The sequence below is a fragment of the Oreochromis aureus genome, linkage group 4 (assembly GCF_013358895.1).
Source record: "Oreochromis aureus strain Israel breed Guangdong linkage group 4, ZZ_aureus, whole genome shotgun sequence".
Taxonomy (NCBI): domain Eukaryota; kingdom Metazoa; phylum Chordata; class Actinopteri; order Cichliformes; family Cichlidae; genus Oreochromis; species Oreochromis aureus.
In genome coordinates, this window is record NC_052945.1 from 6858948 (window position 1) to 6879140 (window position 20193).

Here is a 20193-nt window from a genome sequence, read left to right on the forward strand (position 1 = left end):
AGGCTTTAAACCTTATCAAAAATGTTTTATTTAAATTTTACACAGACAAACACGTAAGGGGAGGCTGGAAATTTTTGGATTTTGCTAATTGTCTTCATCGGATGGTGGTTGGTCTGTCATGGCATTGTGCTTCTCCAGCTTGGCCATCAACTCTGAGGGGGGAAAAAAGGTAAAATAAAACATGATTAATGGGTAAGCTGCACTGATTACAACACTATCTTATAACCTTGATTATACTTATTGCGGTCAAAGACAGCTGAAAACCTGATGGCTGAGTAATCATTGCTGTTATACTTTGAAGCCCATCGCCTGGGGTGCATGCATAGTTGATGCATTTTTATGTAAATTCTCCACACCCGAGCGCAGTGACAAAAAGCAGGCAAACACACATCTGCGTTGACTCCTTCACTCAAAGTCTAATGCCAAAATTTATTTACAGAAAGGACAATCAAGACATTAAAAGAAGTCGTCTGTTTTATAGAAATCTTGCCTACCTTTAGCAGGATTGAACACTCCATGGGTTTGAGTATCGCACACATAACAGCGCTTGGACTTGCGGTAATGCTGAAGTGCACAAACCTCACAAAAAAAGTGCCTGCACCTGAGAGACATTAGACTTGTTAATATGTTTCAAAAAACGGGGAACAGCTTGGCAAGGAAAAAAATATGACAGAAAAGTCTTACTTTGTGACTATGGGATTCTTAAAGGATTCCCGGCAGATGAAGCACTTAAAGGGCAAGTCTTCATCATCACTGCTTACTTCATAGTTCTCTTCATCTAAATAAAAATAAGACAGTGTTCAGGAAAAGCTCGTTTACAGTAGGAACAAAAATGCAGTTTAAATCCTTCTCAACTCACCATTGGCTCCATATCGTCCCTCTTCCAGTTCCCTCTCAATCTGCCAGCCATGTTTGTAGTCCGATCTGTCGTGAAGAAACTTGCAGCTGTCTGATAGCAGGCGAGATGATCATGAGGAAAGCTTTATTGAACGATCAGTATTTTCTTAAATGTTTAACCCACACTACAAATTGCTCTTATCTATAGGTAAATAGAATAAAAAAACACAACTCAAGTGCAATGAAAAAAAGGTCTTAAGAAAAAACACAAGGTTTTATGAAAACCACCAAAAAAAAAGGGGAATTCTGCTAAAATTTTTCTTTTAAAGGCTTTTGCACAGTTCCAGTCAGACTTGTGCCACCTGATACTTATACACGTAATAGTTTAATTTCCCACAAAACAAAAACAATACCCCAATAAAAACAAAGTTGTAAGGGAATTTGATATTGCCATTAACTTTTCCCTGATTTTCTATCGTTATTGTGAATTTTCCTTTTTGTAATAGTGACCTTCTTTTAAATAAAATACTGCATGGTTTGACTTCCTGAAAAATCCATGTATTTTAAAATATCATACCCACCTCCAAAACCACAGAAACCAGTCTCCTTGTAGTCTTTGCAGATATCTGGCTGGTAGTCCCACCTGACTGTGGCTCGCAGGTGCTCAGGGGCTCTGATTGGTCCTTTTCTGTTAAAATGATTGAACTGAATTATACATATCAGTATTAACTAATTACATTTCAGAACTAAAAAACCCCCCAAAACTGTATCAGTGATAGATCATTACCCATGCACCATCATAGGAAACTCTTGAGCAGATGGAGCATTATTTAATGTCTATTTCAAGCTCCTTAAAAAGCTCAAGATTTCCTTTGTCTTTGTGGTTTATTAGCAGTTTTAATGATACACAGATCCACAAGAGAAGTGCATTTGGTGTTCTGTTTACTTTTATTTTTTTTAATGACACAATGTGACTGTGATGGAATGGATATGCCTCGCCTTAATGCTCACCTGACCATGCCAGAGGAGGCATTGCCCATAGTTGTGTCTTTAGGCTTGATGAATTTTTGGTAGTTGTTGATGCCACGGTAGATTTTATCATCATCTTTACCTGTCAGTTCCTATTACAAGAGAAAAAAAAGAACATTAGTTCAAGATTCAGTTGAAACTACTGGACATTTTTTTTTAATTTTAGCATTCAAGTCACAATTTGTGAATATGAACAGAACAGCCAACTAAGTCATTATACGATAGGAGTTGTAGCCTTTTCTACAAAGCTTTAACATTAAAAATAGCATCTACTACCTCTTGGATTTTCTGACTCCTTTCAAAAATGGCCTGGGCATCTTTGTCTTTCTCTGTGTCCAGCTGATATGTAGCAGTTGCACCCATGTCCTCCGGTCCCTCTGGTTTCTTGTTTTTGGATAGGATCGGGAAAAAGGTTTACATTCAATACGTTTATATAAGCACATCAATAAGATTGCAAGACTGTGGCTCTTAAGCAGTATACAGGACAGGGAACACACACACACACAAGGCAAATCAGAAGAGGCCAAATCAGCATGCATACAGATGAAACAACAAAAAGGTTGAATACCTTGCTCATTCATATCCCTGGCTTTACTTTTAAAGGACAGCCTTTAACAAATCAGTATGATAGAAAAAGTCAACTCACCGCTGATCGTGTGGACTTGTAGGAAACAGTCACCTTCTTGTCTTCTTTCTCGTCTTCACTTTCACTGGATGATACAGCATCTCTCTCCACTTTCTTTGTCTGGACAAAAAACCCAAAACAAAAACAGTCACCTCTGTCTCATTTGAGGCTACTGTCATAGCAGTCTTGTCTGCAAATGTGTGTTTGCATGATTAGATTTATAAACTTTTTCAAAAATATCAGGTTTGCAAGTGTATACAGGGAGTGCAGAATTATTAGGCAAATTAGTATTTTGTCCACATCATCCTCTTCATGCATGTTGTCTTACTCCAAGCTGTATAGGCTCGAAAGCCTACTACCAATTAAGCATATTAGGTGATGTGCATCTCTGTAATGAGAAGGGTGTGGTCTAATGACATCAACACCCTATATCAGGTGTGCATAATTATTAGGCAACTTCCTTTCCTTTGGCAAAATAGGTCAAAAGAAGGACTTGACAGGCTCAGAAAAGTCAAAAATAGTGAGATATCTTGCAGAGGGATGCAGCAGTCTTAAAATTGCAAAGCTTCTGAAGCGTGATCATCGAACAATCAAGCGTTTCATTCAAAATAGTCAACAGGGTCGCAAGAAGCGTGTGGAAAACCAAGGCGCAAAATAACTGCCCATGAACTGAGAAAAGTCAAGCGTGCAGCTGCCAAGATGCCACTTGCCACCAGTTTGGCCATATTTCAGAGCTGCAACATCACTGGAGTGCCCAAAAGCACAAGGTGTGCAATACTCAGAGACATGGCCAAGGTAAGAAAGGCTGAAAGACGACCACCACTGAACAAGACACACAAGCTGAAACGTCAAGACTGGGCCAAGAAATATCTCAAGACTGATTTTTCTAAGGTTTTATGGACTGATGAAATGAGAGTGAGTCTTGATGGGCCAGATGGATGGGCCCGTGGCTGGATTGGTAAAGGGCAGAGAGCTCCAGTCCGACTCAGACGCCAGCAAGGTGGAGGTGGAGTACTGGTTTGGGCTGGTATCATCAAAGATGAGCTTGTGGGGCCTTTTCGGGTTGAGGATGGAGTCGAGCTCAACTCCCAGTCCTACTGCCAGTTTCTGGAAGACACCTTCTTCAAGCAGTGGTACAGGAAGAAGTCTGCATCTTTCAAGAAAAACATGATTTTCATGCAGGACAATGCTCCATCACACGCGCGTCCAAGTACTCCACAGCGTGGCTGGCAAGAAAGGGTATAAAAGAAGAAAAACTAATGACATGGCCTCCTTGTTCACCTGATCTGAACCCCATTGAGAACCTGTGGTCCATCATCAAATGTGAGATTTACAAGGAGGGAAAACAGTACACCTCTCTGAACAGTGTCTGGGAGGCTGTGGTTGCTGCTGCACGCAATGTTGATGGTGAACAGATCATAACACTGACAGAATCCATGGATGGCAGGCTTTTGAGTGTCCTTGCAAAGAAAGGTGGCTATATTGGTCGCTGATTTGTTTTTGAATGTCAGAAATGTATATTTGTGAATGTGGAGATGTTGTATTGGTTTCACTGGTAAAAATAAATAATTGAAATGGGTATATATTTGTTTTTGTTAAGTTGCCTAATAATTATGCACAGTAATAGTCACCTGCACACACAGATATCCCCTAAAATAGCTAAAACTAAAACTACTTCCAAAAACATTCAGCTTTGATATTAATGAGTTTTTTGGGTTCATTGAGAACATGGTTGTTGTTCAATAATAAAATTATTCCTCAAAAATACAACTTGCCTAATAATTCTGCATTCCCTGTAAAAACCCTCTTGTCCATATTCTAAATGTAAAAAAAATAAAATAAATCTATATATGCATTAACATAACACACTTTTAAATACTTTAGTACTCTTGTGACTCTAAATGCAGATTTAGACTTTTGCAAATCTGACTATATGCCAGCTGATTCTGGATACATACTTGCCGTTTCCAGTGCACGTTGAGGTACACAGTGATTAAGACAGGAAAAACGCAATTTTCGACAAACATGTTAAAAAATATAAATATACAAAAATTTAAAAAAAACAACAACCCATAATTACCCTCTGAATCATCGGGTTGATGCGAGTTTTTTTCTTTTCTTTTCTCACTACGAGGGTCTGGTCCTCATCACTGTTTTCATCTGAAAAGGACATGAGTGAGATACATTTGGTGAAAAAATCTAGTAACTTGTCTAATAACTGACAGCAGAATTGCAAAATCTTAGAATAATCTCGGAGTTAACTGGGAGGACAAAAAAACAGCAGGCGCATACAGCGTTCCAAATTCCGAGAAAACGTAAACGCGGCACGAATGTGAAATTTGTTTATAACAGGAACAAAAATGTATCATCTGCGGTACTTCCTTTACATCGTTTCTCCGATTTTTGGAATCAGATGTAGTATTTTTGCCTCATACCGTGTTAATAACACAGTGATTATCTGTAAAGGACTACGAGAACAGAAACAAGTAGTCGATCATTAAAAAGCTCGAGCGCTGTCGACACCGGAAGTTCACTGGGCTTTAAATGATCAGAAAGTGAGTTAAATAACAAACCTTTCTCGCTATCGGTTGCTTTTCTCTTTCGCCCAGAGAATTTCCTATTAGATTTTTTAAACAGAAAAGTGCAAGATCCCTCCCGAGGCTTCTCTGATTCCGCCATCTTGACTCTGTTTTGTAAATATCTGCTTTCGCCACAGCACCCTCTAGTGTCTAGGAGTCATCTTAAGTTAGTCCCTGTACTGGTCAAAAGGAGAATCACACCTGTCAATTTACTTAGGCATTGTAAAGTTAGATTTAAAAAGGCAGCAGTGATACTTCAGTGAGAAAGTGGCTGCAATTTTTGCGAGCCAGTTAATCAAAAGTTGCTCAATGATATTTACTTATTTCATATTTAAAAATAATTCATGAGAATTTCAGTTATGTCTTGGAAATCTTTATAACTCTATGAAGTGCTGTAAAGTTTTTAGAGCTGTGCCAAAACACATTCGTCTGCCAAAAGGGGAATTTAGATACTTGTCAAAAAGTTTTAATTATTTAAACTGTTTTAAATGACTTGTTGGTCTATAATCTATCAAACATATTGCAAAAGTATCTGACCAGACACAAGGTAGAAGCTGCAGGCAGTAATTGGCTAAGTTACTCTTAGATAGTGACTTCCTTTATTTTTCCAGGTAAAAAGTCTAATTGATATTAAAAAGTCTAATTGGTGTTAAAAAAATATCTTTTTATAAACATGTTTGGTCAAAGAGGGCTTTAGAAATTCAGACAAATGTAAAAGAACGGTTCTACAAAAGATATTTTAAGCAGCAAAAAAGGACTGGATTGATTATAATGCAGGACACAGAGTAGCTACAATAACGCTGAGTCGAGATACTTGCAAAAAAGGTAATTTCTTTATTTCATATTTAGCCCTTTGAAAATTCTGTTGACAGAATATAACAAGATATAACACATACAAACACATAAAAACATCAGCAATCACTTTTTTTTGCCTGACACCGGAAGACTGGAAATTCTAGTATGAATGAATCTGTGATGAAAACTGGAAGATAGTTTTATTTTGAAAGTTTTAACCGGAAGTTGCACTGATAAATACGTGTAACTTGGTTCTAGTCGCTTAGATCCCGTCCTCCTCCTCTTCCAGCAGCGACTGTAGCAGCATCCGTGACTCCCCGCAGAGGACGGCGGGTGTTTGTAGGACTCAGGGCCCACGGAGGGAGAGGTCCTGGCCTGGGCACGAATCCCGAAGAGGCCCCGGGGCCGCCGCTGGATGGAGTCGGGCTGTATTCAGACAGCAATGGCTATGGGTCTGACATCGAAAAAGGCGTCTGCTCGGAGCGTCTGCGTGGAGCGAAAAAACCTCATCACGGTCTGCAGGTATACATCACGACACCATCGACGTGCCGTATTTATCAGTAGGAGCCTGTCCTCGCAAGCTGTTCGGGTTATATTTTCACCAGTATGATCATGATCAAGGTTTGTTTTTTTTTTCATCCAAGAAGCCCACCCCTGCGCTCATTCCCAAAGTGAAACAATGGCAGCAATATAAATGGAAAATATTACAGAAAAAAGGGCCACATTTCTAGAAAGGCGAGGGTTAAGGAGGGGGCAGGTGCGTGTTCACCTTCACGTACCTTCTGTCATCACACCCAGTTTGATAGAGACAGTAGACTTAAAGAAACCACTCAAATATCCAGGGTTTGTTTTTAAATGCTCGTTTACTGCTTGCGGGGCTTCTTTTTCTTTCTTTTTTTGCTATGATGTAAATCTGTTAATTCTGTCTGTCGTTTAAAAGTACAGTCCCCTGCGTGTTTGTTTCTATAGCAGGAAATGCAGCTTCAAGTGATTCAAGTGATGAGTGTTGCAAAATCAATTGCAGAATAGGGATGAAGGGAAGATAAGCCAGTCAGCAGCAGGTCTCCTCCTCCATCATGGTGAGCTTCAGTGCCTGAATTGGACAAGGGCATTTGGGGCAGTGCAAGGACTCCTCCCCACATCAGGGGCCCTCCATCCTTCTCCATCCACCCTCCACGCACTACAGAGATGGCCTCTGACTGATTGGCTCTAATAAATCACTGTCTTCTGCAGTGAGGTTAGCACTGTAAATATGTGAGCTGACAGCTCACACAACGAGAGCTCTTCAGCTGCACAGTAAGTCCAGTTTTATACAATAATGTAACACCCTCCTGGTTCCAGTCTGCACATTATTACATCACGTGTGATATTTAGAGCTTTAACAGCTTCCATCCTTTTTGACCAGAGGCTCTAATTTGCATGCTTCCACGTGAGACCAATGTTTATATTCATATAGAAACAATAAATATAGAAAGACTATTAAAAATAGCCCAGAAATCTTTTTTTTCTTTTCTCTTTTCTCAGCACTTCATGACCTCCTTGCATTAATTTTGTAACCTTTCAAATTAGGCATCCCTGATGTAAAAGTGACTCTGCTCATTTCACTGAAGGCTAATTAACTTTTGGACTGTGTTATCACAAGTTCTCAGAGGCCTAGGTGCTTTTTTCCTCAAACGTCTTTTGCTCAAATAATCATCACATCCCAAAGATAGAAAACCTAATACTGTATACGTCTAGAAAAATGCCACAAATATCCACATCTCAGGTGTTTTTTTTGCCTTAAAATAACTTGAACTACCCATTTTGTAAAAAATGCTGCTGATTATTTTCCTTTGTCTGACATAACTAGGTTATAGTGACCTTATCCTACTTTAGAGTATTTGATAATTATGTGATATCCACAGAGACTGGCAGGAAAATGCTGTTTTCATCATGTTGTTGTGTTCTCATAAAATTTATTATAGTACTACTCCTCATCTTGAATTGCAAATTGACTATAATCATAAAAAGCGTTCACAAAAGTGGCATCCTGCGTCTAAGCTCTGCTGTATTTCTTGTAATTTATTGCACCGTAGTGCTAGAAACCACCAATCAAAACAGAAAGGGACTCCAACATGGATTCACAGTCAAGCATTTTTATTCCAGTACCTTTATATCCAAGGTCCTGCCTGCGTTTTAGTGGCATGTACAGTGAGGCAAAAACACACAACATCACAGAGAGCATGCCTGCAAAGAAAGAAAACTTCTCACAGTGGACACAGACAAGGATTAGCAGGGACACAAAAACACCTTTGTTTTCAGTTTCTCCTGGCTGTGCTAAGACAGATTTAATCATTTAAGCGTTTTAAAGACAAACAAACTGGACAAGACAGAAATAAATCTCAAACAGCTTTCCACCAGTAATGCTGACTACAACAACTTTTCTCCATTTTCTAATGAACAACATGACATTGATTAGGTTCACTTCGAGGGCAGTTTCTTCTTGGCGTGTCCGAGTTGCTGCCCGATCTCCCCGCTCATGGTGTTTTGGATCTTTACATGTTGTTCAGGTCAGAGCTGATTCACAGGCTGCTCGCTGATCGGATAATGAGGAGAGAGCCTGAATCAGCACCGTCCCTCTGGCTGTGCATTAGTGCAGGCAGGGCATCGTGTTGCACGATCCGGGATCCAGGCTCTGTCGCGGTTGTTGAGATGCAGCCATTCCCACAGCTGAGTTTGTGACATTAGTGCTTGATTAGTTCACCAGGCCAAGCTATTATTTACCCTAAGTGTGTTTGTGTGCATTTACTGCATATATAAAGTCTGCCCTCTTTTTTTTTCTTACTGCAACATCATACATGTTTAACATACAGTCAGCACACGCAGAGATTAACATTTCTACTCCCAACAATTCCTTTAATGTGTTGGCATCAAAGTCCCGGTTAAAAGTGTGTACAGTTGATCTGGTATGATGTGGGTCACGAGTACCAGCCACAGAAATCTGACTGATCTTTGCTCGGTGTTTCAGTGTCATACCTAACAGACCAATCCTATTTTAATGAGACGTGCTGTATCTACAGAGAAAAGAATGGACAAAAAAAGAATAACAACAGAGAAAAATAATAAGAGATGGCTATTCTAAATGGTAAGTAAGAAGAATGCTCCTTCTTTTTAGGTTAGGGGGACTTTTGAATTGCCAGACATCCCAAAAAGTATCTGAAAACCCAAAAATCTTTTTAGGGCCACGTAGAGACTTGATATTTATGACATCCACAGTGGTATCAGTATCATACTGAGCTGGACTGTTGTCAATAGCAACAGGGTTCATCTAAATGTGGCTTTTTGCAGCAAGTGGAGGACATTCGTGCAACTCTCGGATTAACGTTGTTTATCTGAGCTCAGTTTGACAAAACGTTTGGGGATCAGAGGAAGCAAACCAACCAGCTTGTGTTGGTTTGTTTTTAAGGGCGCTTTCCATCCATTAATGTTTAAAATTGAATGTTTTGCTGCTTTTTTTAGTCTGGCTAAGAGCTCTCTTGCTGCGGTCCGTGACAGGAGAAACGGTGCTGCTGTGGACATGGTGAACCTGAGAAAAAAATAGATAAGATGAGTGAGACAAGTCTGATGTAAAGAGGTATCCATGCAGCCGCTTCCTGTAAACAAAGAGAGCTGGGAGAGAGGCAAGAAGGGAGGGCGATGTGTTGCATGTTGGCTGAGCTCTGAGGCCTTCCGGGGCGTGGCTCAAGAGAAGAGAATAAAATGTTCTGGACTGTAGTAAAGCACGATTGTTAGACGTGCTTCGGCAAGAGAGTCAACGAATATTTGAAGCTGCGTGTGCAGATGGAGTAACACTAATTTTAATCGTTCAGCTTCTGTGCAGCCTTCTTTTGCATTTTTCCTGATTTCTGAACCTACGCTTTTTTCTTTCTTTTTTTTTTTTACCAACACCATCAAGTATTTGAAATTACAGCAGAAATGTCTAAAAGTTTGGCTGAACACTTGGATGCCACTCATCAGCTGATCTGTGTACCCCTCTCACTGTTAACTTCTCCTGTTATTCCTCATTTTTACCCCTCTGTCATACTCAAATATCTGATTCACACTCTCGGTGCTTCTGTGCTCAACACCCTCACTGTCCGTCGTACGCCGTGATCCCTCTACACCTCCTCTGACCATGAAACACTTCCTGGACACTTGGTCACAGAGGGGATCGGTGAAAGAGAGACACACCCTGCTATAGTTGTTTTTTTTGTGTGTGGTTTTTGTTTTACTTTTTTTTTGTCATTGAGGATTTGGCCCAAATTGTGATTTGAAATATTCTTCAGAGCACAAAGCCTTTTCTTTCTCATGCCAGTCCAGTGCAAGACGCCTCCCCCGACAGTCCACGATGATAAACAGCACTGGCTGGCGTTGTGCAATGCTTCGGCCAGTGAGGAGTTCACCTGTGTCATCTGATCCTGCTGGTTATGCCAAGGCTAGAAGACAGAGACAGAAATAAGAAGACAGAGAAAGAGAAAGTAGTCAGGGAAATGCTTGTGAGGGAAAAGAAACAAAAATGAAAGTCAAGAGAGTTAATGTGAAGCTTTGTGTGTTTAGGTTAGATGTCTTTGCTGATGAATGCAGTTTTGGTTATCCCGTGTCGTGCTGCGGATCAAACGCAAGTTTGTAAGTACAGTAGAGGGGTGAGAAAGGAGAACAAGAGGGCATTTAACAAGAGCTGAGAGTGGGCTTGGCATTGATCCAGGCTGAGAGGTTGCACAAAAGAAGCTTGTCAGAAGGCCCTGCAGTTGTTTTTCAGTGTCAAATCGTACCAAGAACATGTTGCTATTCCACTCCATCCATTTGCATTTGAGGCACGCCAGAGATTCCCTTTAGATCAAAGGACTTCAGTTCATTTACAATCATCTGCTATAATGTTCCTGTTAAGATAACGTTGCTCTCGCATTATTAGGTCAAACAGGATTTTTGCAGCTGTTGATATTTTGTTGTTATGATTTTAATTGCTGTAACTTTTGCTAATGAGAAGCTGTTACATGTTGGTTCGTATACTGAGCGCCCAGACCCACTGCTTGGGTTTCCATGGCATCTAGGCTCTGCACAGTGAGAAAAGATTTGATGTGATGCATTTTTCTGACTTGGAAGCATCACAAAGAGGGATTGTACTGTGAATCTGATTTGCTGTTCACTCATTATCTCAAATTTCAGACAGATTAGTACATTTCTAATTTTCTTCCTGAAGGGATCCTATCAGGAAGAGAACTTCCTGATAGGATCCCTTTAGACAACATCAGGTAGTATGAAGCCGATTATTTTGTGAAGCTGTCACCCCCGATCCCAACACACAATATTTGTGCTTATTTGGCAATACCCACCAAGTGGATTTTTTTTATTTAGCAAAGCCAGTTTTAGCTGCCCAGCTGAAGTAGAGAACACACTTGAAGAGATCCAGCCTAGCATTCTGGAGCTCTGTTATCCATTAATCTGCTGATCTACATGGCTTTCAAAACATTTTATCAGACAAAATTCAGATGCCACTAACCTGTTTCTTTGATAAATCCAAAATGACCCGACAAAGTCAAGGCTCGAAAAGTAAATTTAATCCAGTTTTTGCTCTCAGTGCCGATGCCGTCGTGTTATCCATATGTTCTCTCTGATGATTCTTATTTTGAGTCAGTCCCCCCACCCCGTGATGCCGTCTTCTCTCATCTAGAGCGTCTTGCGTTTGGGGAAGATGGCTTTCCGAAAAGAGGTGGTGGTGGTACCTCTGCTGAAGGACGCACTGCCCAGTGAGATCTTGGTTTTCCCACTGGTGATAGTGGAGGAGCCAAGAGATGTTGTGCTCCTGCCCCGGGTGATGGAGGAATTCCCCATGGCAAGCTTGGTCTTCCCTCTCTTTATTGTGGTGTTGCCCAGGGTTAAGGCCGTCTTCCCCTCCGTGAAGCTGGTGTTGCCCATTGAGGAGAAGCTTGTCTTCCTGACCCAGATTCGACGGCAGGGTTTGGGACTCACTAGACGCAAAGCATCGCACACTCATGCAGCACTCTATGCTCTGCAAGCCCTCGGGAGTAATAGTAACATCAGCTACAATCCAGAGTGGACCAGAATGCTAAGCGTGGATAGTGCGACCCCCGTGTCGCATAATGCCTTCGTTGAGCTCTTCAACGTGGGCTTTGGAAGGCCACATACCACCCATGTGTCCCTGTGAATGGACAGAGGCAGCCGTAGGTGGCCACAGCCTATCTGGGGGGACTGGGACAGTAAAGCGATTGTCCCAGCGCCACGACGACACCGGACGGTTGAAGGAGACATTGTTGCAAAGAGGACAGTCTGTGGTGACATCACTTTCTTCTGAGCTATTGTTCCCTATAGCCTGTGATTGTAAGATGTTCCCTTTGTGTGCAACTGTATGCACCATATGTGAAATGAGTTGTACCGTGTTGTTTTAAATGAAAGGAATGCTGAATGTGCTCATGTTCTCCGTATGTATGTGAAGCTTTGATTGCACCTCTTCTGGATTTGTGCCGTCCCTCTGTTTGGAATATGGGTGTGGTTCCTTCAGTTGGTGTTTATTATCCATTTGAAATCTTGCTGAACTTTTTGCAACTCATGCAAAGTTTTTATTTTCCTCCCCTTTAATGTGTTACAGATCTTGAAATGTCTACATACAAAACAGTCAAGCTCATCAGTGTTTAGACATGTTACTTTTATAAGCACTGTTACATCGATCAACCTTTACAGTCTTGGAGGTGAAACCTGGATTTGCAGTGTGGGAGCTTAGTTATGGAAATGCAAAGTATCAGTCAGTCTTATCAGCAGAAAAAATAGCACATTCAAACCAACGATGTGGACATGTTGATGCACAACATACAGGAGAATAGTGCTGATGAAAAGCACACACATACTCTTCTGTCTCCACGTACATCACACACATCCCCTCCCTGCCAAGTCAACACACCATAAATCCTCATTTCATCAATGTCACATTTGCATAACATGCTCAGCACTACTTTGCGAATGGGACGGCTCGCGTTTGATTGCGAACCTATTAGATCTGCAGGTCATTATAATTTTTTTTTATACACATCATAGACATAGCAGCTCTTTTTATTGATTTTGAATCACTACTGACCTTCTAAAACTGACCACATAGATATATCCATGGGTTTTTAAGTATGTGCAGGATTCAAGTGTGAAAATCCCAGTAGATGTTGCTGTGCGTTTCTTTGCCCCTGACGAGAGTGGTTTTGAACACAGACACAGACTTGGTCCCATGGGTGAAGGTCAGGGTGATGAGAGAGCTTGTAGTCTCTCCTCGTGAAACAGAGGTATTGCCCACTGCTATGCTGGTTTTGCCCAAAATTGTGGTTGTTCTGCTCCAGGAGATCGAGTATTTACCCCAGGAGATGGCGTACTTATTCCTCAGGATAGAAACCCTGCCTTTGGTGAAGGAGGTTTTGCTTGACGAAAATGTAGTTTTCCACTCATTGTTAGAGTCTTTTTTGGACTGCTTGGCTGCTTTGGGTGTCTTAGCCCTGGCTTCGGGGGTCCTTTCCATTTAGGTGTTCCTCCGCTTGGACGTCAAGGCTTTACGGAAGGAGGTGGTAGTGGTTCCCCGGCTGAAGCTGGCCCGTCCCAGAGCCACAGTCGTCTTTTGCCTTTGGATGGTGGAATCTCCCATGGAGGTGGTAGTCACTCCCCTGAAGATGGAGGAGTTGCCTAAGGAGACTGTAGTCTTTCCCCTGGCTATGGAGGTGTTTCCCACTGCCAGGGCAGTCTTGCCCTCTGTGATGCTAGTGTTGCCCATCGAATCCAAGGCAGCCCGCCCGAGCCTGTGCCTGGATGCCGGCTCCTAACATGCACGCTGCATAGCGTTCCTTCTGTGGTGCAACCGGTGGGGTGAGCATGTGAGGTCAAAAGCCAAGCTAAAGCTCCGGCAGCTGCCCTAAATAGATCACACTACAATGTATAGATAAGGGGGAGGGAATTATTTGATCATTCTTTCATGCTCGTCGGTCCCTCAGAGAGACAAGACCCAAAGGGACCTGGAAGCACAGCACGCACAAAGGCTGTAAGGACAGGGAGTTAATTGTATTGTTTTCATGATAACACTGCCAAAGCACTGAAGGGGTACATTGTGCAGTACACAAGACAATTGGGGTGACCTCAGTATGATAAGATGGCGTGGTTCCCAAAAAAAGAAGAAAAAAAATCCTCTCAGCTGTTGTTCAAATACAGTAGTACATTTGTCTGCTTGGTTACAGTACACAACTGCATTTCATGTGCAGCACAACCAACTAAGAGTCCAAACCCCTCACACATGCCATCAAAGTGTGCAGTATTTGTCTAATTTTTCTTTCTCGGTGCACTTCTATTTCAGATTCTCCGTAAAGACTCTCCTCGAAAAGTACACAGCAGAGCCCATAGATGACTCATCTGAGGAGTTTATCAACTTTGCTGCCATTTTAGAGCACATCCTCAGCCACCGCTTCAAAGGTAACACTGCAGGTAACATACAGGAAAGATGGACAAAGTTGATATGACTTTGATTGTGAGACAGTCGAAATATATTCGAAACAAAAGTGCAGTAGGCATTGTGCGATTACACAGTCAGCTGGATTGTTGCTGTGGGTGTATATTTTAGTTTCACTTGCTGTCAGAACAGAAATGATTGATTGGTGTGTTTTAATCTTAAATCAGGTTCTGGCAGCTGGTTCAGCTCAGATGGACAGCGCAGCTTCTGGGAATACATCCGGCTGGCGTGCAGCAAGGTGCAGAACAACTGCATCGCCAGCATCGAAAACATAGAGAACATCAGCACATCACGAGCCAAGGCAAGGAGATTTGTATGCACTCTAGAGTGTATGCGTGTCTGTTTGTGTGTGGATGAGTGTGAGAAAAGGTCCTCTGTTCCCACTCACTAATACGTCGTCCTACAGGGCCGGGCGTGGATTCGAGTGGCGCTGATGGAGAAACGTCTCTCTGAATATGTGTCCACTGCTCTCAGGGACACAAGAACAACAAGGTTTGACTGAGTTCTTAATTTAAACAAAACTTTTGGTTTAAAATGATCCCCAGTCCTGTTTTCCTTCACTTCACATTCAGCATCTCAATATGAAACATCGGTTCTATATACAGGGTTTTACTCATAAGAAAATGAACGTGAATACTCAGTATGATAACTAGAAATTCGGAAGTGATAATCACCTCTTTACTTGGCAGGAGGTTCTATGATGATGGTGCCATTATGCTGAGAGAGGAGGCCACAGTGCTGACTGGCATGCTGATTGGACTGAGTGCCATTGACTTCAGGTGAGGTGGAGCTGTGCAGAGACTGTGATACAGAACACAATATATTTTGAAAGAAGCACAGACACACCAGCCCAGGCATTTTAAAATCAATATGGTATTACGTGGAATGCGGTAAGCTATCATAAAGTGGAGCTATTATCCTTTCATTATGCTTTTTCCTTATTTTCTGTAAAATATAATGCCCTGCAAAAGTCCTAAGGTACCCCTCATCACTTTATATTTTTCCAGGAAAACAGGAAATAGGTGGAAACACATGGAATTAGAGGATATAAGGCAAAAACCGAGTTTGTACAATTCTAACAGGCTTGAAAGTCACATTGACTTTCAAGTCTGTTGTGACCACTTTCATTCTTTTGTTTATAGCCTGGACTCTCTTAGCCAAGCTTTCTTGTCATTTCTTTAAGTAGTCCTCAGGAATAGTTCTCCAGGCTTCTTGAAGGACATTCTTTTTTGGATGTTGGCTGCCTTTTGTTCTCTTCTCTGTTAAGATGACCCCTCACTGCTTCAGTAATGTTGAGCTCCAGGCTCTGTTGAGCCCATGGCTGATAGTGTTCCATTGTTTGTTTTTTCTATCCAAGTATGCTTTTACAGCATTGGTTTTGTGTTTGGAATCATTGTTGTCCTGAAAAATCAAAGTATTGCCAATCAGATTGTGTTGCATGATGGATCAAAGTCTATTGGTACAGTGTGTGAATGTGTGTGTGAATGGGTGAATGACTGAATGTAGTGTAAAGCACTTTGGGGTCCTTAGGGACTAAGTAAAGCGCTATACAAATGCAGGCCATTTATCATTTACCATTTTCTGCGTACATAATGTTTTGACAAGATCCCAAACGCCACTGCAGGATGGTTGACTGATAAGAATGGCTTCTTGACAGCCACTCTTCCGCTGAGACCATTTCTTGTGAGACTGAACAGTAGACGGATCAGCTGGAGCACAAGATGTATCTCTCATTCTCTGTGTCAAGTCTTTGCTGGATGTTTTTTAACTATTTCTTATGGGCTTCACTTATAGATACTTGTAGATAATTTGTCCAGTTTCTATAATTTTGAAGGACGTGCTGCACATCCACCATGCTGAGATATACCAAGTTTTTAGCCAATAGCTCTTTGGGAATCACCTTGTTGGTGCAAAAATAAAACTGTGTTGTCTTTGGCATTTTTTTATATATTCAATTAAATAAACTGGAACAAATTATGTGTTTTTGCAGCAGAGTCTGAGTAACAAAGTACCTAAAGATACTATTTTAAAACCAGTTCTTTGCTAAGTTGTCTGTTATGTGTGGATACAACACTTCTTTGTGTTAAGTTGTGTTGACTATTAAGTAAACACTTAACACTCATCACAACTTAACAAAGAATCTTTGAACTCTTAACTCTCTTTGAAAGACCTTCAGAAAGCCTGGAAAACTACTGCACAAGACCACTTCAAAAATTACAAAAAGTCTGGCTCCTTGGAAGTAAAATGTAAATGAATGAAGTGTTACTCAAAGCCTTTGCACAGCAATATATATACTGATACAGTGGTGAATACTAATACTAATCATGGCCAAAGTTTCAAATAAATGGGTCAGCTAATGAACCAATAAATCGTTATAAATGTTTGCTGTCAGACATTTTTTTTGTCTTAGTGTTTCATCTACATGTCTTTAATGTTGTGATCTAATTGACATTGTTCTGGGATGGGAAGCCAATTAAATTGGCCAAATTGTCTCAAGGGAGAGTAGCTAAAACAGCTTGTTTTAGAGAGTAAATAAAAGGTTGTTTTAAACTGCTTGCAAAACTACTGTAAAAATGAGCATATTAGGCCCCCTTTAAGTATCTTACCATGTGCATGTCATCTTTTTAGGTCTGCTATATAATTTTTTTTTTAAGCCCAGTATTTATAGTGGGCTTAAAGCTGTCATCTGAATCTGAGCATAGTACCTAGTAATGCATAAAATTTTCCAGTAGTGCAGGCATGTTTATTAATGGATAATGTACACAGCACTTTCCAAATAAGCATTTATTTTTATTTTTTATTTTTTTCCGTGTAGTTTTTGCCTGAAGGGTGAGACTCTGGATGGGAAATCCCCAGCTGTGATTGATTATACACCCTACCTGAAGTTCACTCAGAGGTGAGCACTCATCATGCCACTTCTAACAGTGCATGTATGCATGCACAGGAATGGGGTCACATTAATACTCCAGCCTCTCTCTTGTTTAGCTATGACTACCTTAGTGATGAGGAGGACCGGCGCAGTGTTGACAGCAGTAACAGCGAGGAGAGCGTCCCTGAGCATCCCTACATCCCTCTGGTGACAGACGAGGAGAGCTGGAGCAACAAGTGTCGCAAGATGGAACAAAGATTTAAGATTGTCTACGCTCAGAAGGTGACTCATAACAACGTTACATATCTGATCATCGCTACGAGCATCTGAAAAGAATTACCTGCCTCATTCAATATGTGTTATTCAGGGTTATCTAGAGGAGCTGGTGCGCCTGCGGGAGTCTCAGCTGAAGAACGTGGAGACGGAGAATAAGCGTCTGAGAGCCAAGGTGGAGGAGCTGACAGTGCAGAGCCAACAGGAGAAGAAGGAGCTGGAAGCCATTGTCCTGGAGCTGCAGGCACAACTGTGAGTTAGCACATACAAGCTTGGCGTTACATTTATTGCTCTTCATCGCACACAGATTTCCATTATACAGTGTGTTTACATGTTGAGCCAAGTTTAAAAGGGGAGCTAAAACTAGTCTTTTAATGTAACCTCACAGCTTGGGACAGTTAGATTCTGAGTTTTAGTTGACATAACAAGTTTGCTTCTGCTTAGAAGAATAAAAGACACTATTACACTGGCTTCTGACGCTTTCCCCATGAAGACACTGCAAAGGTTTATGTCTGTAATACTTTTAATATATTTAAATGTTATAGATATAATATAAAGATACACAACCTGACAAAAAACCTGCTTCTTTCAATCCCCAGTTTTCTACAATTCTCACTGATCTTGTTGATGTCTGTTAGTTTTGAGGATCTGTTGTAAAATCTGAGGATGATTCTAGATGTTCAGCAACACCAGGGTCTGCGTATTTAACTGACAGCTGTATTAAAGACTACTATAACAAACTGTGGATGCTTTTGCTTGCTGCTTCTGTCTTTGATGTTCAGGCTATTATATTATCTACTAAAACTAAAAGTTTTTGGAATTTAATAATTTTACTCTGTGTTGCATTCAGCTCTGCCCTCATGCCCTGTGACTCCTCCCATCTGGCTAAAGATCTCTCCATCCCACTCATCAACCAGTGGTCAACCATCACAAACAACCAAGGCGATGTCAAACTCTTCCGCAGGTGAGCTTAAATAAACGGCACAGCTCTTTTTTTAAAAATATATTTTAATGCATGCTCATCCAGACATATTTGTGTCTTGGTGATATTCTGTGAAAACTAGGAGGAGCTTCCACAGCTTGGAGCAGCTTTCCGCTGAAGTCAGTCTGAACTCTGACTCACAGAAGACTGACGGGAGGCAGAATGGCGACGCTGCCTGGACCTCTGCAGGTAATAATGTTTTTCAGGGTTGCTACAAGTAGAGCATTTTAATGTGGCTCTAGCGGTGATATTATCTTTCTGTTTTTGTAGACAGTATTTACTGTTAAGTAAAATGCAATTTTATGCAGTGGCAGAGTCGATTTTTATTAGCTGCTTTTATACTTAACAAAGTAACCATAATCCTGCTCCGTCCTCTCTGCACAGCTACATAAAAGCCTTTCAGAAGCAGCCACCCATACACATGGACATACATATTCATAACAAATGCAAGCTTGACGCCCATTTATAATGCCTCATGTGGGCAGCTTAAACTATGCATGATCATAAGTTGAATTTTATTGTGTTCTCCCTGTTATGTTCCTGCAGGAAAAGATAATACTCCTTCCATGCTGGGTCTTTGCGGCTCTTTGGCCTCTTTACCGAGCTCGAAGTCTCTGGCAAGCCTCAAGTCCAGTGAGTGTTTAGTCAACATCAGCACTGAACCCAGTCCCGCGCTCTCTCCCAGCTAGGAGCTTCAAGACCAACAACAGCCGAGATTGAACCCCAGCCTGTCTGCCTTGCTGCGTTGACCATGTCCAAACACCCTACCAAAACCCTGCTCTCATCTTATAGCCACCTCTATGGGATAACAACAGGAGGGTTATGACACCACATCTGGATTTTTGTATATGAGAGTGAAGTTGTCATGAAGCTAAAAGAGTCTCTCTCTTTTGGTTGTTTCCTTTCCCCTCACCTTATCTTTTCTTCATATCCCTCTTTGTATCTGTAAATCCCTTCATCTGAAATCATGCAATGCCTCCGGGAACACTTGTCAGACCTTTTCCAAAGCATCCAGTCGCATCTAAATCTTCCCATCTTGCTCCTTATTTAAAAATTTTCTCATGGTATTCTCTGTGTATTTGTGCACCTTTGACCATTTTTATTCCATTTTAAGTGTAACCAAGACAGTACTAGCAGCTCTTTGGATGCAGAGACAGATGTGATGATAATTTTAAGAGATGCAGATTATCCATATAAAGTGGGTGGTTTTACAGGCTGCCCTTATGGTGTCATAGCATTGAGACGTATGCAGTGTGTGACTGAACGGTATTAGGGTCTGTCACCCTTGAAAGTGCTTATCATTCCTGCCTGGCTAATCAAACAACACAAACATTTTCAGTAGGTTTAAATCTGTGCAGCTATTTATGGATTCTTTTAAGTCTTAAAGTACCGCATATGTTAATTTATCATCTCCAACAGTATGTTCTTTTTACACGTATGCAGTACGTTGAGTTATTTTGTTTTGTGTTGCAATAAATTGCCTTTTTCCATGAAGTGTGTCTTTTAGTGTGTCTTAGAAGGAACAGTGGCAAACGCAATATAGATGTTAAGTAGGGAGTTGCATCGCTGTGGCTCCATCTGCTGGTTAGATATATTATACGAATATCATATAACTTCTAAGCCTTTGGGTCTTGTGACAAATTAGAGTACTTGCATTTTGCCCACAAAATGAAAAAAAACAAAACAGACTTGACT

General features: G+C 41.1%; 2 protein-coding genes and 1 long non-coding RNA gene across 6 annotated transcripts; 1 reads left to right on the plus strand and 2 right to left on the minus strand.

Moving 5' to 3' along the window:
• Nucleotides 1–5: 5 nt before the first annotated feature.
• Nucleotides 6–5197, minus strand: rnf113a (ring finger protein 113A). The gene is made up of 10 exons (XM_031725845.2): nucleotides 5065–5197; nucleotides 4572–4651; nucleotides 2513–2611; nucleotides 2143–2250; nucleotides 1849–1958; nucleotides 1419–1525; nucleotides 860–949; nucleotides 685–778; nucleotides 495–601; nucleotides 6–152 (listed from the first exon to the last, which is right to left on the minus strand). Exons 1-10 carry the CDS (start codon nucleotides 5168–5170, stop codon nucleotides 85–87), a joined length of 969 nt encoding a protein of 322 aa, XP_031581705.1. The 5' UTR covers nucleotides 5171–5197; the 3' UTR covers nucleotides 6–84.
• A 903-nt stretch (nucleotides 5198–6100) lies between these two features.
• On the plus strand, nucleotides 6101–19992 carry rundc3aa (RUN domain containing 3Aa). Of its 4 annotated transcripts, none has more exons than XM_031725869.2 (11): nucleotides 6101–6387; nucleotides 14222–14349; nucleotides 14542–14675; nucleotides 14781–14866; nucleotides 15064–15153; nucleotides 17190–17270; nucleotides 17360–17525; nucleotides 17611–17768; nucleotides 18367–18480; nucleotides 18581–18687; nucleotides 19045–19992. In XM_031725869.2, exons 1-11 carry the CDS (start codon nucleotides 6281–6283, stop codon nucleotides 19185–19187), a joined length of 1314 nt encoding a protein of 437 aa, XP_031581729.2. In that variant the 5' UTR covers nucleotides 6101–6280; the 3' UTR covers nucleotides 19188–19992. The 4 variants fall into 4 exon arrangements, with proteins under 4 accessions (XP_031581729.2, XP_031581730.2, XP_039467321.1 ...); XM_031725870.2 differs by having other exon boundaries at nucleotides 6103–6387; nucleotides 14222–14337; XM_039611387.1 differs by lacking the exon at nucleotides 6101–6387 and adding an exon at nucleotides 10354–10509.
• LOC116309299 lies at nucleotides 7985–11533 on the minus strand. The gene is made up of 2 exons (XR_004198617.2): nucleotides 11384–11533; nucleotides 7985–10319 (listed from the first exon to the last, which is right to left on the minus strand). It is a non-coding gene; the product is annotated as an uncharacterized LOC116309299 (long non-coding RNA).
• Nucleotides 19993–20193: the final 201 nt, after the last annotated feature.

What these genes read in the sequence shown, in the direction of transcription:
- rnf113a (XM_031725845.2), bottom strand. Translation starts at nt 5,170, where the DNA reads ATGGCGGAATCAGAGAAGCCTCGGGAGGGATCTTGCACTTTTCTGTTT. An exon ending in GGGACGATATGGAGCCAATG is followed by an intron (nt 779 to 859) that starts GTGAGTTGAGAA and finishes ATTTTTATTTAG; the next exon opens with ATGAAGAGAACTATGAAGTA. An exon ending in AGTGTTCAATCCTGCTAAAG is followed by an intron (nt 153 to 494) that starts GTAGGCAAGATT and finishes TTCCCCCCTCAG; the next exon opens with AGTTGATGGCCAAGCTGGAG.
- rundc3aa (XM_039611387.1), top strand. Translation starts at nt 10,400, where the DNA reads ATGAAAGTCAAGAGAGTTAATGTGAAGCTTTGTGTGTTTAGGTTAGAT. An exon ending in TCAGCACATCACGAGCCAAG is followed by an intron (nt 14,676 to 14,780) that starts GCAAGGAGATTT and finishes GTCGTCCTACAG; the next exon opens with GGCCGGGCGTGGATTCGAGT. An exon ending in GATGTCAAACTCTTCCGCAG is followed by an intron (nt 18,481 to 18,580) that starts GTGAGCTTAAAT and finishes TGTGAAAACTAG; the next exon opens with GAGGAGCTTCCACAGCTTGG.